The 12,784-nt window shown below is 47.2% G+C and overlaps 1 protein-coding gene across 1 annotated transcript in view; it reads right to left on the reverse strand.

Moving 5' to 3' along the window:
• Positions 1 to 9,662: 9,662 nt before the first annotated feature.
• Positions 9,663 to 12,784, reverse strand: part of faxcb (failed axon connections homolog, metaxin like GST domain containing b) — a 10,568-nt gene continuing 7,446 nt past the window's right edge. The window contains exons 5-6 of the mRNA XM_056602770.1: positions 11,745 to 11,861; positions 9,663 to 11,013 (exon numbers count right to left, since the gene is read on the reverse strand). Coding sequence (XP_056458745.1) covers positions 10,676 to 11,013; positions 11,745 to 11,861 — 455 coding nt within the window. The 3' untranslated portion in view covers positions 9,663 to 10,675. The remainder of the gene's footprint in view (positions 11,014 to 11,744; positions 11,862 to 12,784) is intronic.

Raw genomic sequence — 12,784 nt, forward strand, 5'->3', positions numbered from 1 at the left:
TTAACACACACACATATAGCCATACACACACACACACACACACACACACACACACACACACACACACACACACACACACACACACACACACACACACACACACACACACACACACACACACACACACACACAGCGGCAGGTGAATAGCCCCATGCGTGAAGTTTTGCATAAACACACACACATCCACATCCACACACAAACATCCACATCCACACACACACACACACACACACACACACACACACACACACACACACACACACACACACACACACACACACACACACACACACACACACACACACACACACACACACACACACACACACACACACACAATTATACACACAAGCAATGCTTTCTGCCTGACTGCATTCACCTGTGGGCTTCTGTGGCACCTTCCAGAATGTTCTTTGTTGAAGGGACCGCATGGTGACCTGTGAGCAGGAGAATGTGAAGCGGAGAAACCTTGAGATGTGACCGGAACCACAGGCACACTCATGGACCCGGACAACTTAGTGCCAAAAAAGAATCCTCTCCTCTCGGCACAACCCCGCCCCCCCCCCTCCCCCTCACCCCCCACACCCCCACCCTCGCCCTCTCCCCAAAAAGTAAGTATAGAGGAGAAGAAGAAGAAGAAGAAGAAGAAGAAGAAGAAGAAGAAGAAGAAGAAGAAGAAGAAGAAGAAGAAGAAGAAGAAGAAGAAGAAGAAGAAGAAATAGGAGAAGAAGAAGAAGAAGAAAATGAATTCAATTACACACCCGAAACCCACTGCCGGGCCTCAGGGAGTGATATCACTGCCATTTAAAATTCTGATTACTCACAAAACCAATAACATTTTGACTCCTTGGTAATGGACCAGTAGATTAGAAAATTTAGATTACATTTAACTGCCTGTAGATTCTCATTAAACCGCCACCAACTAGTTAGAAACAATAGGTAATTAAGAGTGTAATGAAGCGTGCTAGCGTTAGCGCACGCCGGCTATGCTACTCTGCTGGGACCCAGCCTTACTTTGCACTTATCCTGCAGCGACGCCACACCACCGTCTCATTTGGGCGATGGCAACGTATTTAATTAGATTAATGAATTTTGGTCGTGTCTCCGAGGGGTTCGCTCGGTTCCTGGCGGTGACAGTCTAACAACAGATTATGTATTGGAGGGTGGGGATGGGGGGAAGAGCCCCCCCAGGCAGGCGCGCCGGTCCCTCGATGGAGGGGCCGCCACGCAACGTGTGACGGCTAGGGTGTAAACCCCCGTCTCCGGTTTACTCCCGCTTAATTGTCAGATTCCGACAGGAAAACAGCTAGGCGAACGTTGTGTGTATACTTAAAATAAGATCAACAAAAGAAGAAGGAGGGGAAAAAACGATGCAGAAAGAAACTCAGGAGGATTCGATCTTTGTTCCCGTGTGAGGTTTATTGAATAATTCCTGATTGATGGTGACAAAGGAGGAACACGAGCAGAGACAAGAAAACCTATAGTGATAGATGAGAGAGAGACCCCGTTCGGGTTGCTGCTGGCCTCTGTGGCCACCGCCACGGCTAGGCTAATGGATGTGTGAGTTAGGAAATAGAATGGATGATACGGAGCCATGCCTCCGAGGCGCCGGGTAGACCAGCCCAATAGAATAAACATGCATCTTTTTTAATAGGCTGTTTAATTTTAAATGTCCTGGAAAAACAACCAAAAGGGGCCACTTGTGTTATCGACAAGTCCTTATTATAGTCGTGTTGTGAACTTATCTATTTGTGTTAACTTATTATGTTTTGATTTAAAAAACGGTATCAAATATGTTAGCCTACATTAAAATTAATTGGTTTTTGAATTTCCCATCACAAGCATTACTATTATTGTGCGCCATCAATGAACAGTAATTCTTAAAAAAGGTATTTGTTTATTTTCTGTCAGCCCCAGTTCATGGCTTACATTTTCTTGATCTGGGGTTTAAAAAGGTGTTTTAGTTATTGTTTATGTCACTAAAACAGAGATGTATGTGTGTAGGACTACTAGCGTTGAATGTTGTGTTGATACTATATTAACTCCCAGGACGCTGTCCCCAGAGTTAATTCCATACATAATCAGTTAATTAAGCAGCAACACATTTTAATTTACTTACCCAGTCCAGGGGTTAGTATTTAGGATTAGATATGTTGGTGGTTGTTTTCGCAGCATAGGCCTATTATCCATAGTGCACACATGCACATTCTTGCACAGTGTGAACGTGAGATTTCACTATTTCTTAGTGCTGAACTAAGCAATACGCTCTCTCCGTATCCCTTAATTTATGGATATTGGATAGTAAGTATGGTTAGCTAAGGTGCTTTGGGTTATGGTTAGACTGCTTGCTGAAAGCCTCCTCCTGTAGGATGACACAGGTCCACCATGGAAGTACCAGAACCATACCAGAATCCATCACTTCAATTGTATGTACTCAATCGATGAGGTGAGGCAACAAGACGAGATGAGGCAATACAATACGGAGAAAGATCAATATTGACGAACACCCCTGGCCAGATTTTCCAGTCGGACAGATTTCCTGCCTGATGATATTGAGCTCTAACCAAGTGTAAATATGTTGTTAGACTATGAAGAGACTCATTGTGTATATTATCACCAAATGACTTCCAGGTGAGAGGGGCTTTCATGCTGCCCCAACCGACACAAACACCCAGCTCTAGAACGTGGAAGTCGGCCAACATTCCACATTCCGAGCCTTCATCCGGAGGGCAACGGAACAGCAGACCGCCGCCGCCAGGTGTGGACCACCGGGCCCCTACGCACTGCCGTGTGTGTCCCCGTGTGACGGGGGGCAACCTGAACGCACCCCCAGGCCCCCCTCAACTGGTGAAGAACCCATGCGCTTTCAAACATGAAACGAGTAGTTTGGTAGAATCACATCGCCCTCCACAGGAACGGGATGCAACATAAGGGAGAGAACGGCGCTAATTGCTCAATTTTTAGTTGGTGTAAACTTTAATGGTCTGAAACCTAACGGCTTCTTCACACATCTCACACATGTTAGACATTCACACCAGAACTGTGAAACACAGACGGTGTGCCGAGGGGGAATTAAGTACCTGCGCCGGGAGAGAGTACTACACACCAACACGCCACGCGTATATGTGTCCTCCACTACTGTAGGCCCACAAGACCTGTTTGTAAACAGTCACATTCAATTTAAAGTCAAGCTGACGGACCACAGAGGAGCAGCGGGGAGCGAGTGTATTGATTTGTAAGAGAGACAGACAGAGAGAGAGAGAGAGAAAGAGAGTGAGAGTGAGAGTGAGTGAGAGAGAGAGAGAGAGAGAGAGATAGAGAGAGAAAGAGTGAGAGTGAGTGAGAGAAAGAGAGAGAGAGAGAAACACACACACACACACAATCACACACACACACAGAGGGAGAGACAGAGATAGAGAAACGAGAGAGAGAGAGAGAGAGAGAGAGAGAGAGAGAGAGAGAGACACGGGGAGAGAGGGAGAGGGAGAGAAGCAGGTGGCCCAGTACAGATAGTCATACAGACTGGGGGCTTGGAGGCTTCTCAGAAGGACAGGGCCTTGTATTGTCTCACCCGTGTGCACGGTCACACGGCGCGGTGCCGCTCCCCAAAGAGCCCGGGTCTTATGGCGGCGGTGTTCCCCGGTCCTCATCCCAGCCCTGGCTTATTGTCAACGGCTGTTTTTTAATTTCTCAAACGCAATCAAGTGTGACACAAACTGTTTACCTAGCGTGTCTGCCACCAGAAAGAGAAAGGGGATGGGGGAGGGAGGAGAGGGTGGGGGTGGGGGTGGGGGGAGGGTGGAGGAGGGGAGGGGAAAGCAGACACGCGAGCCAGGATCTCGGCACAAAATAATCCTCCGTAATACCAGGAGTTTAAAGAGGCTTTGCCAATATCCCCCCTGCTCTTAGGAAAAAAGGATGGGAGATGATGAGAAGAAAAAAACATCAGAGGAAAGCTGCTAAATTCGCCCATAGTCTCGTTTGGGATTGCTAATCATTGTTTTGAGAGCACAACAATACAGGGATATTAGGGCATAATCGTCTGAAGATAACATCCCCAAGAAAAAGGGGGGAAAGAGAGGGGAGGAGCGCATGGGTGAGGAGATAATGTGCCCACAGAAGGGCAGCGGTGATAGGACCGCTCCCCCAGTCCACCCCTATAGACACAGGAGCCAAAGCCCAACTTTATGAACATCTGGGAAAATCACTTATGAAGGTTGAAGTGAAGACATGGTATTTGATGAAACAGAAGTAATATGAATCATTGTAGACAATATTGATATGAAATAAACGTGTTGAAGGAGTAGGCACGGACACAACCCCGCCCATCTCTCCTGGCACATGCACATGTGCATGCACACACACACACACACACACACACACACACACACACACACACACACACACACACACACACACACACACACACACACACACACACACACGTGCACACGTGCACACACACAGGCCCACGCTTGCCGTAGCCTATATCGTGTTGGCCTCCTCCGTCAACTACACCTGCTCTAAGGCAACACAAATGTAGCGCGCAGGGCTTAATTTGTGTTTAATCCGCTGGGTGGACGGATCGTCACGAAGCCCATCACGCTGTATCCAAGTCGCAGCGAACTCCTGGTTCCTGGAGCCGCCGCCGCAGTACAACAGTCCTGGTGACTGACAGTGGCCTAGGATTGTTCAGTTTGTCTCAAAGGTAGACGCAATATAATAATTTTCATAGATATGTATTCCATTTCAATTAGCACACATAGTTTGCCATTTTACTAGTCGTAAATGTATCTTAGAGATCTGAATGTATATGCTGTTTCTGTGTCCATTAGTGTGTCACGTCAATTGTTGTTTAATTGGATGAATTTGGAGTATCCTATGCCGTTCAGCCACCAGTCATTTATAATAGAGCAGTTCTGATAAATGTACCTTATAATCTATGGATATATTGCATCGTATAGTCTATAGTCTATCTATGCAATCATACAGTTGTATGCTTTATGACATTGCTATTCTATTAGACTCAATTCAACAGGTATTGCTTATCTATTCCATGGTTTAATAAAATATTGTGTAACAATTTGTTGCTGTAGGCCAGCAGGTCATGCTGTTAACGGCATGCCTAAAAACAATCCTACGCTTTTAAACTTTGAGCATCTGCCTTTCTAAAAATCTCTCCTCACACACATACGCCTGCACACCCACATTTTCCTTGACACAAACACATATGCCTGCACACACACATGCGCCTGCACACATACTTTGTGTGAGAAGCCAAAGTCACCTAGAAACCTTCACAAGCCTCTGACTAACTTAAAGCATTAAGAGTGAAGAGAACAGCGCCCCCTGATGGTACGCAATGCACGGACACTGTGAAGAGCACCAACTTCAGTGTTCAGGGGTCGACAGGTGTGTGTGTGCGTGTGCGTGTGCGTGTGTGTGTGTGTGTGTGTGTGTGTGTGTGTGTGTGAAGAGAGAGAGTGAGAGCAAGAGAGAGCCTGTGTGTACGTGCGTATATATTTGTGTGCAAAGAGAGAGAATGTGTGTGTGCGCGTGTGTATGTGTGTTCAAGTGGGTCAGTAGCTGGACTATTAAGATTAGTTTGAACACTGTGTGCATGTTCGTGCACACAGTGTCTGTGTGAGGTGCGCGCGTGTGGCTTTGAGTTCCATGTAAGCTGTTCTGTGTGTGCGCGTGTGTCTGTTATGTGTGCGTGTGTCTTTGAGTGCCATGCAAGTTGTTCTGTGTGTGTGTGTGTGTGTTGCTGGTCATGTTGCCGATGTGTATGTTGGGGCTGGTGGTAGAGGCGATGGTGTAGTGGTGCAACTGTGTGTGTCCTGGGGCACATTGTGGCAGCAGAAGGTTGGTTAGGGGGGTAAGGGGTTTTGAAGCAGCTGCCCTGGGAGGGGGGAGGGGGGAGAGAGAGGTGGGTACCCGGGGCCCCCCGTACCGCACGGCGGGGAGGCAGATGGACCAGTGGGGGCCGGCGCCAGAGGGGCCGGGGAGGGCCAGGATGCTGTGGGGGAGTCTGTTGGACCAGGGGGAGACGGTCATGGTAGGCAGGGGGGGGGGGGGGGGGGGGGGGGGAGCTTGACCACAGAGCTTGACCACAAGGTAGAAACTAAAGAATATTACAAATTTGGACACTCATGGCAAATATAACGAGACGGGTCGGTTGACGAATGCGAGCAAAATGTAAACATCTGTAAACATTAGACAACAATCGTTTAAGATGCATTTAAAACGGAACAGCTCCGGTCACTCTGTGTTGCTTTGTCTGCGTGTGTGATCGATTGCAAAAAAATTGCAATAAAAAAATAAATATTGACAGCAACAGGAAATAGATCCCCGAAATATATATCCATCCAACAGATGAGTTTGGAAACACATACAAGTTTAGCCCACGAGTTTTCTGTGCGTGCACCGTGTTGTGGAGGTGGCTTAGTCGGGAGGCAGGCAGCGGCTCCTGGTGGCTTTCAGAGAGCCACAGATGCTCCGCTGTTTGTGTGTTGACTTGCTGTAATTTGTTTGCTCTAATTTGTTGTGGCGCGCCAGGGGGAATTCCCGTTTTAATTTTGCTCTGTGTGTTTACCCCTCTTTGTGGATCGCTGATCTGTTAAGCGAAGAAGGAGAGCATAGAGCAGAGGGAGGGCGAAAGAGAGAGAGAAAGAGAGAGAAAGTGAAGGGAGGGAGAGAGAAAAAGGGAGCGATAAGTTAGGGAGAAAAGAGGGAGAGAGGGTGAGAGAGACATTGACAGAGTGGAGAGAGTGAAGGAAAAGAAAGAGCGATATGGTGTGGCGTTGGGAGAGTCTAACGTTAGAAAACAACAGGAATAGTGCAGATTGTTTTAGGCTCTGGCAGAGACATCGGGCCCAGAGGCCTTGCTCACAGCCAACACCTGCTCCTTTCCCCCGGGAGCCCGGTTCCTGATCCCTGGTCCCCCCCCGTCTCGCCTTCCTAGCCCACTGCCAAGGCCGGCATGCTCTGCTTCCTCTCCCATCCCCTCTCTCTCTCTATCTCTCACCCAGAGTTCTGGTGCTGCTTTCACCATCCACCAGTATTCCTCCTATTGTATCCATCACACACACACACACACACACACACACACACACACACACACACACACACACACACACACACACACACACACACACACACACACACACACACACACACACACACACACACACACACACACACACACACACACACACAGGCCTTTTACTTCCCCCTCTGCTGGCTGTTGTCCAACCGCTCCTCTTCGGACCGACTCCAAGACTGGGCCTTTCCTGCCCTCTCCCTGTCTCTCGCTTATCTTTGAACCCCTGCTCCACTCCCTCTCACCCACCAACACACACACACACACACACACACACACACACACACACACACACACACACACAATGCACTAAACACACACCCACAAGCGTGCACACATACTCACACAGAAACACACAAGCACCCACGCACACACACACACATGCAGACACACCATGCACGAACCACACACCCACAAGCGTGCACATGCACGCACACAGAGACACACACACACACACACACACACACACACACACACACACACACACACACACACACACACACACACACACACACACACACACACACACACATGCACACTCACGCATGCACCCACACACATCCACAGACAGAAACACAAACCATGCACACACACGCCAACAAGCACGCGCACACACACACACACACACATGTTTGATTTTCTTCATTCTGCTAGCACTTCCAGCACTTCTTGCTGCAGAAATCCTCCTCCTCCTCCTCTCTGGTCTCCTCTCTCCCCATCAGCAGCTCCGCTCCCCTGGGCTGTGCTGAGCTGTAATCAGCATGCCTCCACACCTGGATGACTGACTACGACTCGTTAAGTCTGATTGAAAACACACGAGCGCTCGCACATACGCACACACATAAGCGCACACGCACACACACGTATGCATGCATTCACACATAAAAATCAACACATCAGCACCGACAACAATTGCGCCATTTAAAGTAGGCTAGAGTCGCAGCTAGTAGAACCTATCAGCCCAAAATGTGTGATTTGTAGTAAATACAAAAAAAAAAGTACGAAAAAAAAGTGTGTTCCAGAGTGTTAAGTGTGTGTATATGCATTCTGCAAACTAAGCACAATGATACAACCCACACTTCGGAAGTGAAGATGATAATTTTTTGCTCCCACCTCTAATCAGACTATTCAACTACTACTCAAAGTTATCTTAGCCATGTAAACTGTTTCAAACCCCCTTATCTTGCCCTCATTTGTTGTCTGATATGTTGTCTGTCTCACGCCTTAAATGCACCGTCACCTTTTAACTTTACCTTTGCTTTTACCAATGTGAACTTAGTTCCTTCGGGGGAGAATAAAGTTAGTGCAATTGAAATGATTAACCTCCATGAAGAGAAACAGATTTCAGCAGAGCGGTTTAAAATTGTCACAGCTATTCTTTAATTAAACTGTTGAGAGTGTTTCTGGTCATCTGTTCACTTGATGACAAGATGTACCCGCACAGGTTGCAGGGTTCCTTCGACACATCCACATACGTTATTGTACAGTCTACTCACACATATTTACATAAAACCCCAGCACAACCAACACGGCCCTCATGTCATCTCCATTCTGTGGAAGTCCTCTGTAAATATGGCTTGATAAAGCAGTCCAACTCCGATTCCCCTTCGGGCTGCGGCACAAATCAATTGCGATGAGGATAAAGCTGCACATTCCAGTGCTGGAGGGGAGAGCAGCGGTTTGTTCATGAAGATGTTCCGGGTGTCTCAGCTGTCCCGACCACACCGGAGCTGCTGGGTCAAACGGAGAGTCAACCATCAGGAGAACGCTGGTGGGTTCACCCATCAAGTTTTCATGCTCATTCATTCATTAACTACCTCTAGATTCACTGTCTGAAATCGTCCTGTGTTGGTTGAGTACAACAGTTCAATGGTGACGACCAAATCGACCAATCCCGTAAGGGAATGGGAAGCGAAACAGCCAAACAGAGAGCAGCAAAAACACCTGCTATAATGTTTTGGTCCATTGTATCACTACAGATTATTTGAACCCTCACAAAATAGTTGTTCAAAACAAGTGCATCGAAAGTAACGATTAATTTGGTTCCCAATTTCCCCACTCTAATTGATCAAAAGGCTTTGTGGATTTACTTGATGATAAACGTGGAAACGCTACTATGTTCAAACACCGCAATGAGGACACACAAATTGCTAACATAGTACAACCGCAAAACAATCGTCATTATTGTGAACCAAACCCACATTTTTTTCCTTTCCATTTGGCCTTTTGCAAACTATCACAACATAATAGTACCATAATGAAAGTGATATTCTCAATAGTGCAAAAATAATATCCCTGTTAAAGGGTCATTAAAGGAACATACAGTACTAATACAAATGAAACTTTGACACAGGTTAAAAAAATAATGATTATTTGTAATTAATATGTAAATAAAATTGGATCTAAAACCATTTTTACATTGCATTTGGATAACCAGACACAATCTCTCTCTCTCTCTCTCTCTCTCTCTCTCTCTCTCTCTCTCTCTCTCTCTCTCTCTCTCTCTCTCTCTCTCTCTCTCTCTCTCTCTCTCTCTCTCTCTCTCTCTCTCTCTCTCTCTCACAAACACACACACACAATAAACTATAACTTAAGACTTAAGGAGCAATATCGTATTGCATAAAAATACTCCTAAAACAGACATGCAGGCTGCCAAGGCCTCTGTGGCATATGACCTTGAAGGGATATCGCCATCTAGTGGTCATATTTAGTACTTGTATATTTCTGCTTTTCAAGGATTGACCAGCCTGCATCTCTGTCTTTACAAACTCCTACATTATATATATATATATATATAAATATGCTATTTTGTTTAGTATTTGGACCAATCGAGTTGCCAGAGGAAGTTTTAAAAGGCTGTTGCTATTCACTTTAGAGATTTCCCCCTACATCATGACACGACACAGTTTAACCATCGGCCCATCATCAGACCAGAGACTCCATCATGAAGCCAGTTTGGTCGCTCCAGAACCCTGGGAGGATGGGGTCGGCGCCTCGATATTGATTGGCAGCCAGTACCTTTGACAGGAGTACCTTTCATATGATTGGCTGGATGGGATTGGGATTGTTCGATGCACGCTCCAGGGTTCTGTTGCATCGTTCCACACATGGAGGACAGAACCACACGTCTGTTGCTCTACTCTACTCTGTCCACATAATGTGCCACACACATCCCCAAAGCCCCTCTTCAACAAGCCCCTTCCTGTTCCTCCTCCACCCCCTGCTCTAGTATTCTACCACAACACAAATAAGGCCTAAGAGGAGGCGCCACAGGGTCGGATGTGGCGTGAGGAATGAGACGAGCCGCCGCGTAGCACGAGGGGAACGGGATTCGGTTCATACGCTCTGCATGACACCAAAGTAGCAGACGGTTCTCCCCGGGTCTTCCCATCGGACACGATGCACACGGCGACCTCAGAAGGGTATCGTCAAGAGCAAGGTTCCCTTTCCCCAGTCTGTGTGTTTCTCGCCGGCCTCCTCGAGAGCAAGAAAAAGTAACAATAATAATAACGGGACGGCGTCGGGGGGACCCTTGGCCTCAGACGTCTCTCTCACTCCCTCTCTTCAGCCGGGTCAGACGTCCAGCCCGTCCTCCATCGTCGCGGTCTTCAGCTGCGCGTCGTTGTCGGAGCCCGTGCCCACGTCCGAGTCGAACAGCGAGCGGTCCGAGCCCGGGGAGTGCGTGTGCGTCCCAGAGCGGCTGCCGCCGCTGCCGTCGCTGTCCTCCAGCGTGTCGGTGCGGGAGAACAGGCCGAAGTCCAGCAGGCCCGAGGGGGACGGGCCCCTGCTGGTGTTGCCGCTGCTGTCCTCGCTCTCGCCCTGGAAGAACAGGTCCTCGGCGTCCACGAACCACTCGGGCCAGAAGCGCCGGCGCATGCGCTCGCAGAACAGCGCCAGGTTGATGAGCTCGCCTGCGGAACCACACAGGACGGGGGGGGGGGGGGGGGGGGGGGGGACCAGAGGCTTAGAGGTCTGCCTGTCAGAGCCACAGCCAGGGCTGGGCGATACATCTCTTGCCTTTGTGTTAGTACATTTGCTTATAGACATACATAGACATGCACAGAATGGGAAAGTGTAGCGTTTCCGGTGTTTTGACTCTCAGCCAATGGGGTTACAGGGTTCAAACCCCGACGTGCATCTTCATGTCAAGCTAAGAAAGTGGAATCATTGGTTTTGAGTATATATTTTTGTTTTGTTTCTTCAGGACAATCCCAGAAGAATTGCTCTTAACAAGTGTTTTGTAATAAGCATTTATGACACACTCCTTCAGGTCAAAACAAGTTTAAAAATACACAATCTCAAAACCTTGGAACATTCTGACGCTAGGGAATTTTTTGATCTGATAGCCAACATTACTTACACGCAGTAGTGATAAGCGTGTATTACCTTCTTATGAACTTTGCCAAAGAAGGCACACAATATGCACCACAAAGTATCCTATCTAGCAGAAACACTGCAATGCAGTAGTGTCACACTGCCATCTAGTGGATATAAAAGGTAAAGGCCGGCATTGAACAGATAAATGCTACTATCATAGGGCTATCAGCTTTAAAGTGCTGATAGGTGTGAATGAAATATCAATAATATGCAACGTGCTACACAGATATTCAGATGAGCTGGTGTGAAGGCGTGTAGGACTGACCTTTGATGAGCTGCTCCGGTCGTGTACCTGGTAGCGTCCACATAGCCTGGGCTAGGTGCCCGAACACGGTGGCATCCACCGTTGACATCTTAGGGCCCATGAAGTACTTCTTATCTCCTAGAGGATAACGGAGGGGAAGGACAAGCACGTATTGATTTGCTGTTCTTCACACAAGACCATCGAGAGAAGTACGGAGACGCCACAGGAACACAACACTGTAAAACATTCTACTCATTGAGTACAAAAGTTCATAGACGATCGCTTTGGAACATAAGAGTTGGAAACTCCCCTTAAAATGGAAATAGTTTTGTATTGTGCTGCTGGGTCTTTATTTCCCCTGTCTATGTCTCACTGGCTAGAAAGATCAGGGTCAATAGCCAGCATGTTATACCATAGACTAAAACTCAATCTCATCGCTACATGGTAGGATGAGATTCGTACACAACTCTCAAGCGAAATAACAATAACTTGTTTGTTTTTCCATAGTATCTAAAATCCATGACATTGTCTTTGTAGTCTTTGAGTTATCTATCAACTAGTTTACACATCCACAATCTGGAAGGGCGCCTTCTGACTTTCTTTTTGGAACAGCACAACAAAAGATCAGTTATAGTAGTGCTCTGCTGTGGATACTAATGTCGCTGCTGACAGGGAAAGTGTTCTGCCTGCGAGAACGTTTCCCCTTCATAACTGGCTGCCATCTGTTCTGATGGCAGCAATGGATCAATTACAAAAACAGTGTTGTGCCTCACGGCGTCTGGCTTGTTGCATCCATCTTGCTTTATTACTTAGTTATCTTTATGCATTTGCTATACCGACATTAGTTGCTTTTATTGTCCTCTTTTATTGTCCTCTCTCTCTCTCTCTCTCTCTCTCTCTCTCTCTCTCTCTCTCTCTCTCTCTCTCTCTCTCTCTCTCTCTCTCTCTCTCTCTCTCTCTCTCTCTCTCTCTCTCTCTCTCTCTCTCTCTCTCTCGTTAAATTCAAAACTAAGCTTACTCGCGCATACACACTCCTGTAAAAAGCTTACATAGTAAAAAAC

Source organism: Gadus chalcogrammus, chromosome 11 (genome assembly GCF_026213295.1).
Source record: "Gadus chalcogrammus isolate NIFS_2021 chromosome 11, NIFS_Gcha_1.0, whole genome shotgun sequence".
Lineage (NCBI taxonomy): Eukaryota > Metazoa > Chordata > Actinopteri > Gadiformes > Gadidae > Gadus > Gadus chalcogrammus.